Source organism: Homarus americanus, unplaced genomic scaffold (genome assembly GCF_018991925.1).
Source record: "Homarus americanus isolate GMGI-L3 unplaced genomic scaffold, GMGI_Hamer_2.0 scaffold9847, whole genome shotgun sequence".
NCBI lineage: Eukaryota > Metazoa > Arthropoda > Malacostraca > Decapoda > Nephropidae > Homarus > Homarus americanus.
The window spans coordinates 481,645-504,957 of record NW_024721178.1 but is presented as its reverse complement, the minus strand read 5'-3'; the positions used below and the strand labels follow the sequence as shown (position 1 = coordinate 504,957).

The window sequence follows — 23,313 nt, the reverse complement described above, 5'->3', positions numbered from 1 at the left end:
TATCAATAGCACAGGCATATGAAGTGCCATGAGAACCACACTTTGCATAAATTATTTTGTGATTAATGCAAAAATGATGATTTTGGAAAATTTATACAGGTAACTCTGCCTTTGAGGGGATTGACTATGTATATGAACAGCTATGATCATCTAGTTTATACACATCTATCCTTAAAAATTAATACATCTACTGTACAGTTTAAGTGATTAATGCATGTAAGAAATGACAGGGCAAAGTCTATGAATGGAGCTCTCAGAAAACTTTAAGTAGGGGGCTGTAATATAACTAATCATACCACTCATTTCTTTATATTTACTGTAATACTTACCAGCTGTGTTCTGCATTAAAACCAATCTAAAATAAAAATAAAGTAATTAGAAAATATAACCCGTAATTTCCAATTTTTTACGTATCAAAAAATATAATAGTGTATATATACAGTACATTGTTAAGTTCAGAAAAAATTGGTGTACCAGATGTCAAAATAAACATAAGTATGGGAGAATTACAATTTTGAAGGTCTGACTGTCAATATGACTGAAATACTGTATCACATCCATGACACAAAAGTACCCTTTTTTTGTCATGCTTTCTATGAATTTTAAAATTTTGAAGCCATGCATATTTCAATTAAAAAGAGTTTGTTTTTCAGATGACTTCTGCTACTTCACATACACGAAGTCGGGTTTTTTATGTAAAAACACAGCAAAGTGATAGGGATTAATCTTACTCTATCCCCAAAATAACTAAAAAGAGACTCATTAGTGGTAATGTCAATACTGATGTGTCAACTGTTAGGTGAGTCAGTATAAACAATACTTGCAGGTGTAAGTATCCAGCAGGGAAGTGTACTAAGATACAGTATCTAGTATATAAACAACTTGCACCTTACCCTGCCATTCTTCATCACAATGACGTTGAAGGACTTGTCGTACCAGCGGTCATAACCTTTGCCATGAAGCATAGCTCGTCCGAACCTGTCCAGCTGACTTGGATCATCTTCACAGTAGTCATAATCATCCTCTTCCAAGACAAGCACAAAGGCAGACTTCTCTGTTACAAATATATAAAACAACTGAAAGACAGCTCAGTACTACAGCCTTATCAATGGCCACCTTTATGAAAACTGAAGTTTCTTGCATTGAAACATTAACCCTTTTGCCGGCCAAATACACTTTATTTGTGTCACTACACAGGCCATGGGGAGAGAGTTGTCTCCCGTGACCCCGAGTGCTCACACTGGCCAGACCACTCACGCAGGGATTCGACACATAATATATATTTCCACAATCATTTTCAGCCATCCCATATCATTTATACAACTATTTGTTCTTTTATAACAATCAGATATTTTATCTTTTTTAATAAAAAAATAAATAAATAAAAAAATAGCATAATTTTACCCATAAATGGTAAATGAAAAATAAACTGATTGCAAAATCAAATCATTTTGGATGATGCAGATAGTGTCATCGGCCGGTCTGCAGGCAAGATCTGGGCTGTACAAGCAGCCGGCGAAAGGGTTAAATATAGCAATATTACAATTCAGATTTGTCATTCCTATAAAGTTGAAAGAAAATTAAATGGTGTCAAATGTACAAGCATTACTTCAGTCCCTAAACACCTCAGATCCTATGAAATTCATTAACTCTTTAATGCACAATGTCTTAGAGCAGTAATAAGCTTTAATTAATTTCCACTATTTTCTTTAATAACTCCACTCAACTAAAACAGGCTTAATGCATTAGCCTTGAGTTTTCTACAAAAAATCTTACCTATTGTTTCCAACGATGAACGATTGATTCCTTTGCTAAAGAACTTTGTACGTGCTTCAGCCCAAGGTTTCCGTTCACCAGCTGTCAATGCACCTAAATTTGCTTCACCCTTTTCTGGCACACTTTCATCTGCCAGAATACGCTCAAATTGTCTGTAAGGCAAACAGTACAAGTTATTTGAGATATTTGAGATATTTGAAATGGCAAATGCATGCAGAACTTAAGTTGTGCTTTAAAACATGTCTCCACTGATACAAAATTCAAATAGACTAATTGTGAATACAGTACAGTGGTCCCTTGGTTAACGAACACAATCCGTTCCAGCAGGTTGTTCGTTAACCGAAAAATTCGTTAACCGAAACCATTGTTTCAATGGGTTTTTGGGTAATTGGTTCCAGCTCACCGAAAATTGCCTAAATTCAACAAAAATGGTAGAAAAGTTCACTTACTTTGAGGTGTGTATCTAGAAGGCTCCTGGATGATGATGATGATGTGCATTTGAAGTGGGAGGTGGAGAAGGAAGAAGAGAAGGCATTGGGGTGGAAGAGAAGTCACCCCATGGCACCATTTCACCCATAAAATTTTAGTTCTCTTGGTGTATTTCAAGATTATTTTCTTTAAATCAACACTGCACTGCATTATATATTGTCAATATGTAAAATATATTTCAAAATGACCAATAATTTGCTTGGAAACACAGAAAAAAAGCATTTAGATGAAGAGTCTCAAGCAAGATGTTACCTCCAGTGAAAACAGAGAGAGACTAACGCCTGTCTGGTGTGTTAACAGGCTGGATGGCACGCCAGAAACTAGTTTCTTTACCTTCAATTATGTCCAATAATTGTTAAAATGACTAAAAAAGTTAATATTAAACTTTTAAAATTATTGAATAGTATAAACTTCTTAATATTTACTAAAATAGTAAGGAATTTAAGCCCTAGAACCGATTAATGTATTGGCGGACTAATACTAAAGCTGGTTGACCGGCCAGTGCAAGCGAAAACATGTTGAGGTCGGTTCGTAAGAAATTCGTTAACCGAATTTAAGAATCTTATGGGAGGCAGTTCGTTAACCGAAATTTCATTAACCGAGGCATTCGTTAACCGAGGGACCACTGTACAATCATATTACATAAGGGTTCACATTAAAAACTACTGTACATAAAAGTTTCATTACTCTGGATTGGACACTTTTGCATAATCCTGTTAACAAATTTGATTGAACCAGAAATATAGTATGTATGTATGTATGTATGTATGTATGTATGTATGTATGTATGGATGTACAGCTAGATGGTGCCATCATATCATAACACCTCTTGCAAGAGCTAGGCACATAAGCAATCTTCAATATTTAATACATTCCTGACCATCTATGAGCTATATAGTAGAAACAACACATTACTTATAACTTCAACAGCTTACATTTGGAGCTCCTTGGGAGTAAGCAGCTTGCCCTTATAGTAGCATGGCATTTTGAAGAATCGTCCTGCATGGTACACAGCAATGTGTGTAGCATCACTGAAGTGGACAATCTTATCTGTCTGGATGCCTGGGATACGTGTGGTGTTAAATGTGCGCTCATATTGATACGAACACAATGGCACCATATTCTGAGCCATGATCTGTAAATATAATACAATACAGTAAATGAGAGGTTAAAGAAATAAGTTAATCAAGCTTTACTTTACAACTTCTTTATATGGTCTTGTGCTTTTATTTCTATAACTAACAATTCAAAAATTTCCACAAATAATGTATGTAACCCATTATTGAAACTCATATTTCAAAACTAGAATTTGTCACTCCTGCAAACCTTTTCCTACTATGATGCAAGATTGCCAAAATCAAGAATAACCACAGATTTACCCTGCATTTACCCTCATTCACTCTCACAAACTACCTTACAAGATGCATTCAATAACGGTGTTACCTTTCCAAAAAAAGGACCAAAGATATCCCTTTCGTACACTTATCATACAACACAACCCCGCATAAACAAATATACGGACAAGGTTATATACTGTAGTTCAAATTAACACACTGAGAAGACTCACTGGTGAAAGCTGCTGATTATCAATGAGCCGCCGGAACAGGAAAGCTGCATGAGTTACATTTGCTGCGCGTGCAGCCTGAATACGTGTTGGATGGAGAAGAATGGCATCTGTACCATAGAAGTTGGAGTTGACCATAATAGGTGATCGACCTCGGAGGTACACAAACTCCTCCCACCAGTCCGTTACATAATTAGTTGCCCACCATGACTTGAGCACCAGGTACCTAAAATAAAAATGAAAAATTGATTATCATTATAAAGGGTTAATGTAAAAATAAGCTAGGCACAGCTTGAATGTGTTTTTAATAATTATCAAGCACAAGTATAAATGATTAATATAGTTTTTTGGTGTATCGTTTTGCATTTTAGTGAACTAAATAAGGGCTATAATATGGTACAGTATATATAGAGCAAAATTTGCCTTAATGGATAGCTTCACAGATTCCTGAACAGTAATTAGTTTATTTTACCATTATCTAATGGATATGTAATTTGATGATCAGATGACTCCTCAGACAACACAACCTTGGATTAAAAATTAATTTATGGTATACAGTAACCCTTAAAAAAAAACGTTTCTTCAAAGCAAACTGGAAACATTACCGCTGAAGCTTCTTTCCAATGCCACTCTGGAAATCGTGGGCAAGCTTCTCCATTCTGACATAATTCTCGTCATCCATCAGCGGTCGCACACTCCTCAGGTACTGAAAATGGAGGGGGAGAATTATCAACTAACATAATACAGCACTGTACCTATAGTGCAAAATATTCCCACAGCACAATACAGTACCAATTTCTCATAAATCCTTCCTTGTTCTCTTTTCCTATTTTTTACTTCTATACCAATAACTCGCCTACACTGTAAGTCCGTATTTATTTCATATCACTTTTTATCTATGCAGTAATTGTATTTACAGTACTGTACAGTGTAATCACACTAACTTGGCTCTTTTTTTCCTACTTTGTGATGGGACAGAGGAGGTATGCTGTAGTGTCATTAAATAGGTAATGATTCAAATGGTTTCCACTGTATAATTAAGAATGATTGTACAAGGGAGAGAGGATGACCAAGAAGTATTTTTGAGGAGTTAAAATTCATGCATTTCCATGGGTAATTTATGGTGAATGATAACTACCTAGCACATGCTCCTGGTAGGCTAACCTTACCAGTACGCTCCTTTAACCTCGGCTTGGCTACCATACCCCTAGATTTTTTCTTTATATTGCTACATGAAGAGCATAATGTCATTCACAATATGCCCGGTAGACACCGTTGAGTGAGCGTGGGTACTGTGTGACCGTCGCATTTACAATGACCAAACAGTAACGAAGGAGTACTACATCAAAGTTCTTAGCCGGCTGAGGGATGCGGTAAGAAGAAAACGACTGCAGCTGAGGGCAAGTGGTGACTGGCAGCATCATGACAACGCGCCTGCCCATTCTTCACGTCTCGTGCAGGGTTTTTTGGCAAAACATCGCATCACCCAGGTCTCTCAGCCCCCCTACAGCCCAGATTTGGCTCCCTGCGACTTCTGGCTTTTCTCAAAGCTAAAATTGCCGTCGAAAGGGAGGAGATTTTAGACCGTGGACGAGATTAAGGAGAATGTGACGAGGCAGCTGATGAAGATCCCGAAAGAGGACTTTGCAGACTGTTTTGAAAAGTGGAAGGGACGCTGGGAGAAGTGTGTGAGGTCCCAAGGGGAGTACTTTGAAGGAGACTAAGGCGCCATTGTCCTAGGTAAGCAATATTTTTTTTAATAGTAAATGGCTGGATACTTTCCGGACAGACCTCGTATATATGCTGCTTAAAATCTACAAAACCTGAAACAAATTAAGATTTACATATAATTTACCTTTTGTTTGAGTCTGTTTACATTGCTGGTGGTATTTTTGCCAAATTAGACAAGTCACTGTGGCCACATTCCTACCAGACCAAGGTGTGAGCTCTGTTATGGTTATTTTTCAACTCATAATTCTGTGTTACATGCACACAGAATCCTATGTGCAAAGTATGCACAAAAAAATTATCATAGGGTCAAACACAAAGTGAATAAACATTTCTTCCTAATCAGGAGTTAACAGGCTGAGTGGGGGAAAGGGGGGTCAGCAGCATGTGGAATTTCAGTTGTTTTGACCTGTGAAACAATTGACAAATATTTCGTCGTCCAACAGCCAAATGGCAATACAGGTATCCCTCACCTAACGATGGGGTTGTCGTTCTTGAAAAAGCTAATGTCAAGCAAAATTACCATTAAATAAAGGTTAATAGCAAAGCACGGAGGGCAAACATCAGATTCAAACGGCAGGGTGGTAAAAACGAAGTACTGTACTCCCCGATAATAATAATAAACAAATAATTTATAAACTCCAAACTCCTATATAAATGATGTAGTTTAGAGTTAAATGATTTAGTGAACAAAAAGGTTAGCCCAATTTGAACAAATTTCAAATTGCATACATCAAAAATTAAAAAAAATTGCTATAATAAACAATAAAGTTGATACATAGTTCAGTATATCATAAAATACAATAGCACATATATTATGTACAAAAAATAACTCCTTCCACACTCAAACCATCCTCGGGGCAACGCACCACAGTTCTGACCGGCAGTCACCCAGCTGACTCGAAGATGTAGTAATAATAATAATAATAATAATAATAATAATAATAATAATAATAATAATAATAATAATAATAATAATAAACGGTTTATTAATAGAGTTGCAGCCGGTGGCTGAAAATATACAAACTTACATGTGATTTAGACATAATATACGTTGAATACATTTACAGGGCTGTACAGTACATAAATCAGGAGCTGTGTGTGTGCGCATCGTCAGGTCACATTGGGGGAGGGAGCGCAGATGGATGGCAAGTCAGTGACGCAGTTACAACCGCTGCCTCCACACATATATTCACTTCATACACATACACTTCCTTGCTATTCATTTTTTTTATAGTTTTATATTGTAGTTTCTTTATTTATAAACCACAGTAGAATACAGTATTGTAATGATCTTTCCACAACTTTTTTAGTTTCACTCCAGTATATTGCAGCTTATAAGTTGACTTTTGTAGCTCAAATTCTTGATTTCAAAACTAGGGGTCGTCTTATACAACAGGTGTTAAATGTCAACCTCTAAGTATAGCTCCACCACTAGCATCAGATTTTAGCTTTACCATACTGGTAGGCCTCAGTCACTCAGTACTGGGTTGCAACTTAATTTTCAGCACTCACAAAAATTTTTACCAAACTGTAGCATTTTTCAAGAAAGTAACTGTTACTGAACTCAGCCTGAGGTCAGTGTTTACACTAGTCATATTTTGGAAGCTCCTACACTTACCAACATCTTTCAAAACATTCAAAGATAGTCTAATGTTACTATACCTAATATTTCTCAAAATCTAGGGTCAAAATGTGCAAGAGGTATATGAAAAACTCAGGCTTTTTTACCAAAAAATCAGGGGTCGAACTATATATGAAATTGGTTTATAAACGAATATACAGCATACGGTACAGTATTAGAAAAGAGGCGTATGAATAAGAGGAAAGTATGGTGTCACGAGACTTCTGGGCATGGATGTGCTGCAGGTGGGTAATGCTATGGTGTGAGAAGCACAAGGAGTAAATCAGATTAATACTAAGGCTTTGCTGTGAAAAGCACATAAGTAGAACCAACCTATTATTGTACTGTACTGTACAGCAACAAGAAAAATTGAATACAGAAGAATGAGGTTAAAATGAGGTTAAAACTTTGGATTTTGATATTGGTTATCTTATTACTGTGGGAAAAGGCTTGAAAGTGAAATAAATATACAAACAGAAACCCCAAGAAAGTTAGGGTGTAAAAGTACAAACCCGAGACATGGTGTCATCGAGAGCTGGCAGAGGCAACCTGGGAAGGGCACCCTGGTATGAGTAGAGCATAGGCCTTGAAAACCAAGTTAAGGACTTTAGTGCGAGCACCCAGAGTTTGGAGGCTTTGCCCATTGTCTTGCCACGACCTCTTGCTTCATACATCCATCCTGTGAAGAAAAAAAAAGAGTAATGTACATATTTATGGAAATACCCTGTAAAATTTAAATAATGCTGTAATGTCAACTTCGTTGATCAACATGCCAAACCATACGGTGGACAATGACAGCTCTCCCACCAAAATATGTGATTAAGGCTATGAATTCTTAACTTTGGCCACCCAAACACACCCAGGTCTACAGCTATACATAAACTTACCCTCACATATTATATATTTTCAAAAAAAAGGTATAAAAACAAAAAACAACTAAACACATCACTTATTGTTATTATAAAACTGGGATGGACTAAGCAAGGTACAGATGAGAGTGCACCCTGTGAAGTGCAGTGCTGTCAACAAAGTGATCTACATCCATGCTAAGTTTGCCTAGTTTATCATGGTTAAGACAAAAAATATATACCATACAGTATTTAGCATGATGCCACGTGGATAAATTTAAAGAAATGCAATATTCGCAAAGATGCAAGATGAAAATAAATTCCACAGTCTAAGGGTGTGAGGAATGAAGGAAGTGGATGATGACAATAAATGACATATATTGCAACAGAGGTTCAAAAGAGTGGGGATGACAGATTGGATTTCACAGGCCCTCTAACCATGGAAACAAAGATAGGAAAATAAAATGAAGAAGTGGAGTATCTGAGAAGGAGAAAGCAACATAAATAAATTTGCTGACAACACTAAAAATAGGGCATGTAATTAAATCTGGCGAGGACTCTGCAAAGCTACAGTAAGATCTAAATAGATTTTTTGCATGGTCTGAAAAATGGCAGATGAAATTTAATGTGGAAAAATATAAAGTACTTAGCCTAGGAGATGTAAATACAGGAACCAGATAACAGATGAAAAACATTTGATATAAAGAAATCTGACTGTGGATGGATGAGAGGAACAAGTTGCTCGAACACACTGGGCAGCTTCAAATATAGGTTGGATGTATATATGCGCGATAGGGTTTGGGTGTAAATGGAGCTGCCCAGTGTGGGCCAATAGGCTCGCTGTAGTTTCCTCCATTCCTATTTTCTTAAGTATGAAACCAGTCACTGATAAGTATGACCCTGGAGAGCCACCCTCTACACAAGAGCAATGTTCCATATGAAAATTGCATGGTTCTTGTAAAGGGTAGGAAGTTATGTACTGTACAAATATGTTCAAGTCATAAAGAAAAGACCAAGCTGCTAGATGCATACTTTGCAATACTGGCATGTGGTGGTGCCAGGAGAGGTTACAAGTTAAAGTAAGACAGAAAATTGACAGTGGCAACTGGTATTATGGAGATGTTCCTAAATGATAGTGAAGACAGGTAATTTGCTGGCACTGAATGTAACAAGGTTAATTGTATCTAATTGAGCACATTCAAGATATGATTTCAAGAAGTAATAATAAGGCATGGTATGATAGGATTTAGTATGTGTTAACATCATAAGCACTTCCATATAGCCTTCCATAACTCATCTTTATACACAACACCATTTATTTACTGCATTAATTCTTCACTACATACAATGTTAACTCCAGAAACAATGCTCAACAATTTCCAGATACTGTGCCACTTACTCATATTTTATGTGGGAATATCACTTGTAAAACAGATATTTACATACAAATAATAATAACCTCAGTCATGTCCCACTCTCCCCTTCAATATTACCCTCTAAGAGTTCTCTGTAATCTTTGACCCAACCAATACAATACAGTACTGGGAGAGAAATAAAAACAAGTGATATTTAGAGTAATCAACATCTAAATTATGATACAGTAACAGAATTAAAAAAGTACCTACCTTTGTACATATACAGAAGCCTTAGCGTATACCTCATAAATAAAAAGACTCCACACCACACAGCAAATGCAGATGCTGTACAGCAAACAATCCCTTTAGCTGGTTCTTCTCTGTAAAACAAATACAATAACTCATTACAATGGATTAACAGAGTGAGAGTGTGTGTGTGTGTGTGTGTGTAATAATAAATAATAATAATTAACGGTTTATTGAAAAAGTTCTGCAGCCCGAAGGCTGAAAATATACATTGGACATAAATGACTTATTACATACATTGGTGGTTTAGCAAAAGCCTTCATTAGAGAAAGGTAAAGGAACATACAGTGAACATACAGTGTGTGTGTGTGTGTGTGTGTGTGTGTGTGTGTGTGTGTGTGTGTGTGTGTGTGTGTCAGACATGCTAAATTAGGTAATAATCAATTTATTGGTCAGTCTTACATTTAGCCAAATCCAACACTTGCCGAAGAGCATTAAAGTTGCTATATTACTGTACCAGAATATAACTGTACCAGAATATACCTGCACAACTATGTTGTAGTAAAAACATTTTTTCAAATGTACAGTATACTGTACATCAAAAATGGCTATACTGTATCATTGAATTAATCTAAATTTAGAATGTGATACTGTACTAAAGTGTATTATGCTTATATAGATTTGTAAGATCCCTCATGATATATGACTATCCAATTAGGATGTCTGCAGTACACACACACAAAAAAAAAAAATAATATATATATATATATATATATATATATATATATATATATATATATATATATATATATATATATATATATATATATATATATATATATATATATATATATATATATATATATATATATATATATATATATATATACTTACACTTAAAATGTCTATAAAGATCCCTAAATCCATAATTCCAGCAACTAAAGATATATGGGTCTCAAAAAATTACATTCTTTTGACTTACAGTTTGACATGCTTCTTCAGGAGGTCAGCCAGTCCCAATGAAATATCAAAATTGGTCCCATACAAGTCTCGGCTGAGATACATAGCATTGTAGCCACCCACAGTCAATGCCAGTGAGGAGAGAGATGCTGGGAAGACCCCACATCTTATATTGTTCTGTAATTGTGAACATCATTAATAAATCTTGAATGTAGTTAACTACAAACAAATAATAAAACATATTGGTCGTACTGTAATATATATAAAAAACTAGAATTATAAGGAATTTTTTCTTTCTTAATAATATTTTATACAGTACATAAATATGCTGAGGCATGGTTCCAACTTCGTTCAATATGCACACAGTAGAAAAGTGAGCTAAGGCACCAGCATATCTAGCCTACATATGCCATTTTCATATACAATACAATACAGTATACCGAGATTTTTTGAGAGAGAAAAGCCAAGTTGGATGCATTTTAAATCAACAGCCATGCCAATACAACTATCACACATACACACTTCCCCAGCTGCAGTCATGGTGTCACACTGTCAGTTCTCACTCAAAGTCAAGGACACTTGCTCCCACAGTTCCCCTCGAATTTATCACATACACCACTTACCAAGATGTCAAAATGCTCACCAAATGCTTCTCATTCCAGTTCAAGTGATAAAAAGAAGAGAAAGATGATGTTTAATCTATTAGAGAAAGTTAAGTTTTGATGAACTTGACTACTACAAGAAAATGAAAGTACAATTTACAGCACTAGACCAAAAGCTGACAAGATTTGAGCAACATATGCATATTCATCCATCATTTAATACTGCCATTGTACCAAGAAATGGAGGATGCATTGAAGAGTGGGTAAGCAAGCATGTAACAACATAAAGCTACACTAGGTGGTCTAATGACTTAGGTGGAGGCAATGGAAATTCTAGGTTGGTTGCTTGAGAAAGATGGCATGCCAGTATGTGACAGCAAATGCACATCAAACGTTCACAGAGCTTCATTTATCATGTCGAGCCATGCTGCATGACTCACTAGAGAGGCTGTATGTGCTGACACAGCTGTGACATAAAATAAGCAAAGGAAGAACTGACAAAATGATAGAGGTGAATGCAAGAACCCCATAAAAATATTTTTTGGTTTATTCAAGTGTTCAAGAAACACACAAATAATCTTCGGTTTGTCTATTTGAGTATGCTAGAAATCTCGGTTTCATTTTTGTAGCTGTGCTGACATAAACAGGCTTATAGCATCAGGAACTGATTCAGTTGTACTGTACTGTATATACACTGAAACAGTAATACTGTACTGTACTGGATGAAAGTTCCACAACTTGAGGAAATTTTTCTACTGTATACTAGTACAGGTATAACATAAATGCTTTCTTACCCCCACCCATTATATAAAAAAAAAAAATTTAAATCCATCCTGAACGAATGCACGGCCATGCACACTATGACCCAACAGCTCTAATGTTTATGTCTAGGGTAGGTTTAGTTTCATCTACTTTATTTTTTAATATAATACAGTACAAAGAAAAACTCATTCCTTCCGATATTTTGGGGCTTTTCATGAGGTAAGAATGCATTCATATATCTTCAATAGAAATATTTCCTTAAATTATTGGTTAACATGCAAAACCATCATCCAGTACTGAATTACTGTATCGCCATATCTGTGAGACATTTTTTTAATTTTCTTGGTTTTGTACAGTTCTCTATATTTTTCCATGGTCCTCCAGAATGCTGTAATTTTTTTTATAAGCAAATAAGCCTTTTAAAAACTGTCTGATGAATTTGTGGGTTTCCGGTTCCTAACCCTTTACAGCTCCTCCCCGACTTACGACCTACCTCAGTCGTACCAAAATTTTGTCAAATTACGTATTTTTGAGTCCCAACGTCAGTGATTGCGCTGTGTACTGAAAAATTTTTTTGTTTGTAATTCACTTTAAAATGGCTGGCAAGCTTAAAAGTGAGAGTTTTGTGGTGCTGAGAAGAAAAAAAGAGACACCCATTTTAGATTTTCTATGTATTATTTAAGCACTTTCGACTTACGACCTGGATTTGGGTCCCTAACCCCGTCGTAAGTCGGGGAGGAGCTGTATTTTGTATTAGATTATATATACTGTATATCTTTATATTGCAATTATTTTCTTTGTGAATGTTCTCGGTCCCTATCTAACAGGATAACCCAAGGCTACTGTAATTATCTATACTATACAAGTTTCTTAGTGCTACAAAGTTAATTATTTTTTACAGAACATCCTCTATACAGTACAATCAAGAACATTACAGCAAAACATTTACCATACATCATAATCTTCACATGACTAAAAGAGTTATAAATTGGTCCCTCTGAAACAGCTCCACTCTTGTTGTCTTTCTTCACCACATCTATTTCTAATCCTCTCACTTAACAAACACAAACTGTCCCTATATACCGTATATACTCGTGTATAGTTCGAGTTTTTAGGACCAAATTTTTAGGCCAAAAATTGGGGGTCGTCCTACAGTATACAAGCGTAATAGTTTTGTTAGGTTGAACCCGTGCATGATGGGAAGGGCGAGGAGCAACTTTTAGCTTCGGACATGAAAAATATTTACCATTTACTGCCAGTAAACAATGGTAACGTAAAATATGTACCAATTAGTAATGAAAAGTTGTGCAGTTCCTTCAGCAAATCAAGCTCACCAACTTACAATAGGCTAAATTACCTTACAACGCGCTTTCAGTAGTCTATGTTGAAGTTCTTAGCACAGGCTAACTTATCTTATCATATACGGTATCACAGTTCTCATTGATCTACAAAAAATACCGGTAATAAAAACCTTTTCTATTTTTCACACTTAATATAATACCCGGTAATCTACTTCAACCTCCTATTGTTTACAACGACGCATGACGCATCACGCACCACCAGCTGTTGAGTGTATCAGCTAAACGGTACACGTGTTTTTCGAATCGTTTTCAGTTAAAAAACTGTTACATCACATGTATATTTTACCTTAACTGTGCCTCAATGAATATATACTCGAAAATAAATAGTAGTTTTGCTGAAACGTGATGTATTTTAATGTAAAATAGGATAAAATACATGAAGAAAACATAAGATTTTACCTAACCTTCCGATGTTCAAGAGAAGTTATTCGTTTTTTTTTATAGTTTTTGGTTAAAATATTGTTATATTACAATGGTATTCTATTCATACTGTGCTTGATATAATGCATTCACGGAAATGTAATATTTTTGCTGAAATGACGTACATATTACAGTGGAAAGTGGGATAAAATCGTGACGAAAACAATGACTTTTGCTTTCTTTCGTTCAAAAGATGTTACCGTAATCGCTTTTCGATTGGTTTTCAGTTAAAAAACTGTTGTATCACAATAATATTCTATCCTAAATGACTTGAATAAATACTACGATACCATATTTCAGAATATTTTCATTAAAATCCATCAAAATCATTTTCCTTGTCATCGTCTGCAGCACCAAACAGCTTCTCCCAGTCCTCTCCTTGATCAGGGCTAGAGGCTACGTGTTTTTCTAATCGTTTTCAGTTAAAAAACTATTACATCACACGTATATTTTACCTAACCTGCGCCTGAATGAATATATTCTCAGAAATAAATAGTAGTTTTGCTGAAACGTGATGTATTTCAATGTAAAATAGGATAAAATACATGACGAAAACAAAAGACTTTACCTAAACTTCCGATGTTCTTGAGATGTTACTCGTTTTTTAATAGTTTTCGGTTAAAATTCTGTTATATTACAATGATATTCTATTCATACTGTGCTTGATATATTGCATTCACGGAAATGTAATATTTTTGCTGAAATTACGTACGTATTACAGTGGAAAGTGGGATAAAATCGTGACGAAAACAATGACTTTCGCTTTCTTTCGTTCAAAAGATGTCACCGTAATCGCTTTTTGAATGGTTTAGTGAAAAAACTGTTGTATTACAATAATATTCCCTCCTAATTGACTTGAATAAATACTTGAATGGAAATATACAATATTTTTGTCGAAACTACCCGCGTTTCAGTGTAAAGTGGTGTAAAGTGTCGTGTCGTAATAATAAATGGTAAACAATTTGCCTTAGGCACTCGGTGTTTCGGGCACGGCGAGCTTCAGTTTATAGGACGTAGAGCGTTTTTACTGAAGGTTTTGTTGTTCCATTACCCTCAAAAACGTGGGTCGACCTATAAACGAGGAATATCATAAATTAACGATTTCTTGGTCAAAAAATCAGGGTCGACCTATAAACAAAGGGGGGGGGGTTATAGACGAGTATACAGTCAACCCTCACTTTACGCGGTTAATGTAACCCACAGGGTACCGCGGAAAGTGAGAAACGCGTAAAGTGAATAACATAACATATGGGATTAAATGAAATAGAGACCAGCTGACCCCCAAACTCCACTTTTTCCAACACAATACCTATGTTCTAGTAAAAATAACATCTTAATTTTATGATGGTATATGCACACAATTAATACTTAAGAGAAATAGAGAAATACAGTCGCCAAGCTAATGTCCATTCAAATAATGGACTCGACTCCCTCCCCCTCTTCTCACACTACACTCACTGGCTCTTCCCTCTCAGAAATTTTGGGGGGAAAACCAGGTATAGTAATAAATAATACCTCAAACTAAAGTTAGGATAATATAATTGACATTGCTGGATTCCTTGTAAGACCAGGAATATTTTGAATATAAATGTCATATATTTTTCACAAAAGATAACATATTTACTCAGAGTTAACATTACATCTAAAATTTGTATGTTTAATGCAAAATCTATGATGTTTATATTCAAAATGATCATCAAATTGTAAGAATTCCAGCAATGTAAATTATATTCTGCCGGGTAATTTGTATGAATTTTATGAGCTAAAACAAATATCTTCAGTTAATAAAAAAAAAATATTCTTCACGACACTATCTGTCAATCAAAGTACCCCACCTTGCCTCCCCCCTCTTCCAACCAGCCAGATGGCTCAGTCTGTCCCAACCCTCCCCCCCACCTCCCACCAACCCTCCCTTCAAGAGAAAGAGTGGGTGAAAAAACTAGATTTTAACATTTAGTATTAAATAATACCTCAGATTACAGTTAGGATAATATAATTGACATTGCTGGATTCCTTGTAAGACCAGGAATATTTTGAATATAAATGTCATATATTTTGCACAAAAGATAATATATTTACTCAGAGTAAACATTATATCTAAAAATTTTATGTCTAATGCAAAATATATGATGTTTATATTCAAAATGATCATCAAATTGTAAGAATTCCAGCAATGTAAATTATATTCTGGCCGGGTAATTTGTATGAGTTTTATGAGCTGAAATAAAAATCTTCAGTTAATAAAAAAAAAATATTCTTCACACGGTAACAGATGGTCGGTCGCCGGTCCCTCCCTCCCTCCCACCCCCCACCAACCGTCCCTACTAGATAAATGTGTGGGAATACCAGACTGTTTACCTTTTTAGTAATAAATAATAAATCAGACTAAAGTTAGGATAATATAATTGACATTGCTGGATTCCTTGTAAGACCAGGAATATTTTGAATATAAATGTCATATATTTTGCACAAAAGATACCATATTTACTCAGAGTAAACATTATATCTAAAATTTGTATGTCATGCAAAATCTACGATGTTTATATTCAAAATGATCATCAAATTGTAAGAATTCCAGCAATGTAAATTATATTCTGGCCGGGTAATTTGTATGAATTTTATGAGCTAAATAAAAAAATTATACTTCACCCGTGTAAAGGGGTACACCCACCGCAGAATGTGAGCATCCTGGGTTCTGGCAGGGCACCGTGTAATCGTGGAAACGCGGAATGTGGGACCGAGTAAAGTGGGGGTTGACTGTATACGGTACTTAACAAACACCTCTACACTGAGAATAATTCCCCATCTGTGACTCATATCTGCAAGTGACTAGGTACCTGTCCCATATAATCACCATCACTAAAAGGTCCACCTAGTTAGCGGAGGCCCCGCTATCATAGAACACTGCTGAAGTGAACGAGTATTGTCTCATACATACTGTACTTTTCATAGCCTTTTTTTTTTAATAATGTACTGTACTGTACCTGGTATTTAGTCTGTCTGATTCATTGTTTCACTCTTCACATTATCAATCACAGAACTTTCAAAATTACATACCGGAACTCTCTGATATCTTAATTACTTTATTGCCCAGTAAGCCACTTTTCCAATTACATACCAAAGCAGAAAGTACACTACATACCTACACTGTTTACATACTACTGACCATTCTGCTCTTACAGATTTATACTTACATATAACATACAACAATGTGTATTACATATCTCTTAACCTGGCTGCACACACACACAAGGGCACTACAGTTACAAATTTTTATTTATTGCCAGTTTTTCTCCTTAGTTTCAGTAAGAGTAATGCTATTAAACTACCAACTGTGAAGATATTGGAAGCATAATGTGTTGCCATATGGCATCACAAAAATTGTGACCAAGTCCCAAGTTGCTAATCTGACTTTCTGCCTCATTTACACACAATTGCAGGGTCTCAATTGTTTCTCTTACTATTGACAACACAACATACATACTGTATATAGTTTCTCACCCGTGATCTTTTTTTTCATTTTTGTATTTATTTATGGTTCTTTATTATTATTATTTTGTATTGAAAAATTTATTTACAGTATTTTTATTAACTTTTATTATTAATATATTTTTGCCCCCAGGCCCCGTTGTGGGTCAGTGACCTGTGTCTGGGTGGGCTAATCCCAGTATAAAAAAAAATCACTTCTACTCTGATCAATTAACATGAGAAATAAAACAGGATAACTCACAACAAATCGGCGGATACCTCGCCGCCAGGAGCGAACACCAGAATGCCAAATGACATGAAGCACTTCTCTGTCATAATTTACATGAACACCCTCATGAGTGATGGCAAAGGAGAATGCCACTGCAGAGTGTGCCTCCGCCATCCCTGCCGCTCACTGCCTGTCCTCAAGTCAACTGCAAAATAAATTTCATGACATTAATACATAGGTTAGCCTTGATTGCCCAAGGTACAAGTAAATGGTAGTTTTATTTTTGTTACGGGACATGAAATCAGAAAGTTTTTTTTTCAATATCCAACAAAGTTTTCCATACACTGTATAAGGAGTGATCCTGAAATTCCCCTTTTCTTGTAAAACCCAGTTAAATGGGACTTGTAATACTGGGCAACTTCCAAGAGTCCTTGGACAGAATCCCCCGTGTCAGTCACTGCAAATCTGTTCATCCCTTGGATTCAGAAATTATCCTTCCTTATCCATTGTACAACAAAGAACTTAAAGGTCTAAGCCAGAAGTACCCCACTAATCACTCACTGGAACAGTGAAGCAAATCAGACTTAGTCTGAATGAATCTGAGTTAACCCAGTTCTGATCCACCACTCCAGTCATAAAACTATGGAAAGTGGCAGTTTCCAAGTTGCCGAAGTTTGCATTCTACATGTAAAAGGAATTGCATGACCAATCTTCCATTCCATTTAGTAATCATTTTCAGCAGGGGAGCTCTCATAATACAAAGCCAACTATACCCAGGAGTGAGGAGGATGTACTTCACTTGAAATTTAAATACAGTCAACCCTCGTTAATTCGGACCCCTTTAATCCGGATTTCAGATAAATCGGACGAAATCTGAACTGTCCGTATCAAATTTCTGGTTCTGGGATTGTCCCAGTTGCAATTGGGGTTGCAATTTCAAATTCTGTGTCACTACTAAGGAATAATGAAGTCTCTGGTGCACTGCACTCTAAGATTAAGAGAAAACGGACTCCTATGACGGGGCACTCAAATAAAGAGACGTGGCTACATGTTTTGTGGGCTACCCACTGTACAGTATTGATCGTATAATTTTCATCACTTTGTTATAAACCTAGTCATGCCTATGTGTGTTTCTGATAATTACCATAACATTACATATTTAGCGGTTGTACAAACACAAGGCCTCACACATGCCACTCAGACTGACATACTTGACAAGTTTTACCAACCATAAAGACAGTTGAAGCTTTAAACATCTCTTGCAAATTCCAACTGTAATCAGACATACCTAAGTTGCCTCAACAATTGCAACCCCAGTTGCAATATCAAATTCTGTGTCATTACTAAGGAATAACAAAGTCTCTGGTGCACTGCACTCCAAGATTAAGAGAAAACGGAGGACTCAGGCATCCTGAAATAAGAGAAAACGGACTCCTATGACGGGGCACTCAATTAACATACACATAGCTGTACAGGTTGACAATCCATAATCCGAAATCCTTGGGGCCAGAGGCATTTCGGATTTCGGAATTTTTCGGTTTTCAGAATGGTTAGTTTTTGTTTTGTTTTTTTCATTATTACAGTACTCCTGTATTATTGTTATTTTTATTAATTTTATTATTATATTTTATTATTATCATTATTATTTTTATTAATGTTATCATATTATTTTATTTTGGTGTATTTTTATTAAAAATTTTATTTACTATGAATAATTATTATTATAATTATTATTACTATTACATTTTCGCCCCCCAGGCCCTGATGTGGGTCAGTGATCTATGCCCGGATGGGCTAATTCCGGTTTAAAAAAAAAAAAATAAATAAATAAAAAAAAAATGCCCCACAAAAAAAAAACTTTCGGTTTTTGGAATTTTGGATAAAGGGTTGTCAACCTGTATAATGCAATATTAACCCCTAAATCGATTAATTCGGACAATTGGCTAAAACGGACACCCTTCTCCCCCCTATTAGTCCGTTTTAAAGAGGGTCGACTGTACGCACTGACACCCCTACTAAACAGACTTGATATTATCCTGAGTTCTCTGAGAGAACACATCCTATGGAATCCAGGGCTCCACACAACATATCCAGACAAACAAGAGAGTGGACAACATCTCTAAGTGACCCATGTTCATGCCATGTTGGTGAGGGAGAAAAGGACATAATAAACATGAACTCAAGACCAAAGGTTCTAAAAACAAAGTTCCCTTCTAATGACAACAAACCTTCCACAAACAACTAAATTAAAATCTCCCTACACCTTTTACAATGTTTTAAAAAATAAATAAATCCTAGATGATCCTAGCTCATGTGACAGAACAATAAAAGGAATAGGAAGAAGCTTCAGTCACAGGGTACATGGTAAAAGAAAGCAACTCCTGCCAGGCCAGAACAAAGCTACCAATGCATTAGCATAAATGATGCATGTTCCAGCAGTATGTTTGGCAGCATTAAAGGTCTCAGGTGCCCTTATCATGGAGCAGTTCTCTAGAGGTTGCCCATTAATGAAAATATCAATCCATGATTATTATTGCAAGATATAATTATAATTAAAGATGAGCCAGAGTAAACAAAGCACTGTGGAGTGCATCTTCCTCTTCATCTGCTCACATACTACTGTACAGTATACGTATTTGTTTTATTTTAAAATTTCAATGATCAAAGCAGTAATATGCACGGTGAAAATAATTACCAGCCAAAAACAACTGAAAAAAATATCTCAATGCTTGTCTTATAAAAACTGGGTCTACTGTGCATGAGATAGCAGTACAATCAAGGAGGGCCAGTTGTAAGAGCTCACTTGCATTCACCTCTGTCCTCTGGTACTTTACTATAACATGTGGACCTGTGTATCAAAACAGACCAACATAACATAAGGATCTGCAAATCAAAACACATAAATTTGAGTAAGATTACAATATTTGGCAACACACAACTGTCAGTATAAATGTCGATGTTTATATGAAGGTGGCTTATGTGTTTCATTGCACACAAACAAGGGTATCAGTTCCCAACAAAAAAGTTAAATAATGTAGTGAAGAAAGAATAATTTTTCTTTTTAAGTTGATGCAGTCTCTTTTATCACAAGAAATTATTTTTTTGTGTGTGTACCAGTACATCATTTCAATGTTTTTTGCAAAGTAGGCAGAAAAAAGAAAGTGCTTGGTTGAACAGAATTTTTCCACAGTTGAGCGTAAGATTGACCCATGAAATGAGTTGCCCTTTCTTACACTGACGGCTTTTCTTTAGCCATACCCATACTGAATGATGTGAAGTAAACTACAGTATTATAAAATTTTCATTAATACACTATCCTGTCAATATTTAATTTTCATATTTCTTGTGTACTCCAGCCAGCCCCACCAACACACAATCACTCCTTGCTTACTTCCTCTTCACTTGTACAGACATCATCAATGTTTCTTTAACTAAAAAGACAGCTGCTTCACTGTAGTCATAACCTAAATAGCTTAAATTTTTTTTGAAGATGATCCTGTATGCAGTAAATTTATCGAAACTTTTCTCAACATAAATACTCGTATACTGTAATCAGAAACATTACCAGACAATAAAAAAAATGTATAATCCATCACTTTATAACCAAGGCACTTCTCACAAATGAAAACTGTTCTGTAGTGAAAAATGATCTTTTGGCTTGAACACACGATTAAGTACTGTACAGGAATTTCTTACATTACTGTATAGCTACTGTACATGCTATTAGTCCAGCGTCTTTTCGTATTCCGGGGCAATTTTCACATTAATACACCATTATTTAACCCATTCATAAAATATATCACAATATATTTTTGCCCTTCTAATAACATTAATCTAAAAAAAGTAGATGGTTTTCTACCTCGATTAAATTCTAAAGCATAAATTCCAATATGTAATAGGTTTGTGAAATAAGTAGTTATGTGCATAAACCAACACTCAAAGTTGTGTTGAATCAGGCATTGTTTATTCTCACATTCATGGAAGATGGTTATATTCACCTTGCTGATTAGCACAGTCATCATTCATAAACATTTTGTGTGTGGAGACAAATCACTAAACACAACAATCAACATTACTCTTGTTAGGTAACAGGAATACTGTACCTAAGACACAAGACACCTCTCCCTTGCCAATAATGACAAATACTTTTGTAATTATTTATACCAATCTCAAAGGGGCCAATTTTGAAACCAGAAATCAGTGATTAATTGAGATCTGCAACTCCATCAGGCACCTTGTCATCAATGATCCGATATGAATAGCTTTTTAAACTTAATTTGAGTGATATTGTGAAGAAATCATTCCTATTTTGAACAATAAGTCAACCAACATATGTGAAATTGCATTACATGTAGTCAGGGCAGCCAACATGGGATACACAAAAGTCAAGGACACATACTCCCAGAACAAACATAAATAGAAATACAATACAGGGTACTGTAAACAAATTTGGTACAAGTACATAAGGCTGGCCAAAAATGTATTTCACCCATCCTTAAATCTTTGCAGTGTCTGTAATGGTCCTGTGATTGGTCAAAACTAACCCAGAAAGGTTTTCCTTCCTTCATATTGACTCATCTACTTAAATACTTCTTTCTCCAGACCCTGATAAAATATACAGTACCCATAATCATTAAACCTGAGCACACACATTAGTCCTGCCCGTGCATAAGCTGGTACAGCAGTGGACAACCATGTTGTTACCACTACTGTATACTAATCATATTCTACATATGGGACAGTATATCAAAAGAACTTCATTTAATAAAATTCAACAATATATTTGTTTCTACTTATCAAACAATATGATCAACAAGGGAAACTGACTACAGTATAGTACTTAATTATGTATGCAGCCACACATATACAGTGTACCGTATACTGCACAGGTACTCCTCGACTTACGACCACCAGGACATACGACCGCCGCAGTCGTATAAAATATTTTCCAAATTACGTATTTTCAAGTCCCGACGTAAGTGATAGTGCTGTGTACTGACAAAATTTTTGTTTGTAATTCCCTTTAAAATGGATGGCAAGCGTAAATGTGAGAGTTCTCGTGGTGCTTAGAAGAAAAAGAGACACCCATTTTAGATTTTTCTATGTATTATTTTCGCATTTTCGACTTAGGACCAATTGGACTTACAACCTGGTCATCGGTCCCTAACCCCGTCATATGTCGAGGACTGACTGTATTTTGTTCATCATCTAATACCCACCAGTTTCAAATACTGTACTGTACAGGTACTGTAGCTACAGGAGGAAAATAGTAATGTACTGTAGTAGGTACAGTAGTACAGTTCATAATTTAACATATACCTCTAAACCATGAGTTGAATACAGTACTGTACAAGTATATATATTGATCTACATTCTACAGTATCATCATTACATTCTGGTGAGGTATTCAAAATTCTGATGGAAATCAATCTATTATGACACACACCACTACCAAAATCTCAAAATAAATTTTGACTTTGACTTTAGAAATTTTGATTGAATTATCCCAACAAAGGTTATCTACCTTATTCATGTCACACATTTGTGTTGGGGTGGATTAAGGGGTTCAGAAACCTTGAAGAAATAATATACACTGTGGAGCAAAATACTGCAGGTAGAAAATGACAGGAAGAATTAAAGGAACAAGTAAAAATATCCACTAGAGGCTACAAGTTCAGGAAGTTACAACAAGAACAGGTCTGGTTTGATGCAGTACCTCATTCCCAGACACTAGCACTTTTGCCAATACTAATCCACTGTTCCACCTGCTTTGCTCTCCCAAGTCAAATAAGACCTTTACCAAATTTTTACCTTTAAATACTGTACTATTCAATGCAGAGTCCATTGGCATCATGTGAGATAAGAGGCTACTGAGATAACT

The 23,313-nt window shown here is 35.6% G+C and overlaps 1 protein-coding gene across 4 annotated transcripts in view; it reads right to left on the bottom strand.

Annotated features, from left to right (window-relative positions):
• The window catches only part of LOC121861624 (carnitine O-palmitoyltransferase 1, liver isoform-like), a 56,039-nt gene that overhangs the window by 19,710 nt on the left and 13,016 nt on the right, over nucleotides 1-23,313 (bottom strand). For all 4 annotated transcript variants that reach the window (XM_042359501.1, XM_042359503.1, XM_042359502.1 and 1 more), the window contains exons 2-11: nucleotides 17,466-17,637; nucleotides 10,613-10,767; nucleotides 9,655-9,764; nucleotides 7,694-7,860; nucleotides 4,435-4,535; nucleotides 3,833-4,055; nucleotides 3,201-3,400; nucleotides 1,777-1,928; nucleotides 894-1,054; nucleotides 330-355 (exon numbers count right to left, since the gene is read on the bottom strand). In XM_042359501.1, the coding sequence (XP_042215435.1) occupies nucleotides 330-355; nucleotides 894-1,054; nucleotides 1,777-1,928; nucleotides 3,201-3,400; nucleotides 3,833-4,055; nucleotides 4,435-4,535; nucleotides 7,694-7,860; nucleotides 9,655-9,764; nucleotides 10,613-10,767; nucleotides 17,466-17,606 (1,436 nt within the window). In that variant the 5' untranslated portion in view covers nucleotides 17,607-17,637. The remainder of the gene's footprint in view (nucleotides 1-329; nucleotides 356-893; nucleotides 1,055-1,776; nucleotides 1,929-3,200; nucleotides 3,401-3,832; nucleotides 4,056-4,434; nucleotides 4,536-7,693; nucleotides 7,861-9,654; nucleotides 9,765-10,612; nucleotides 10,768-17,465; nucleotides 17,638-23,313) is intronic.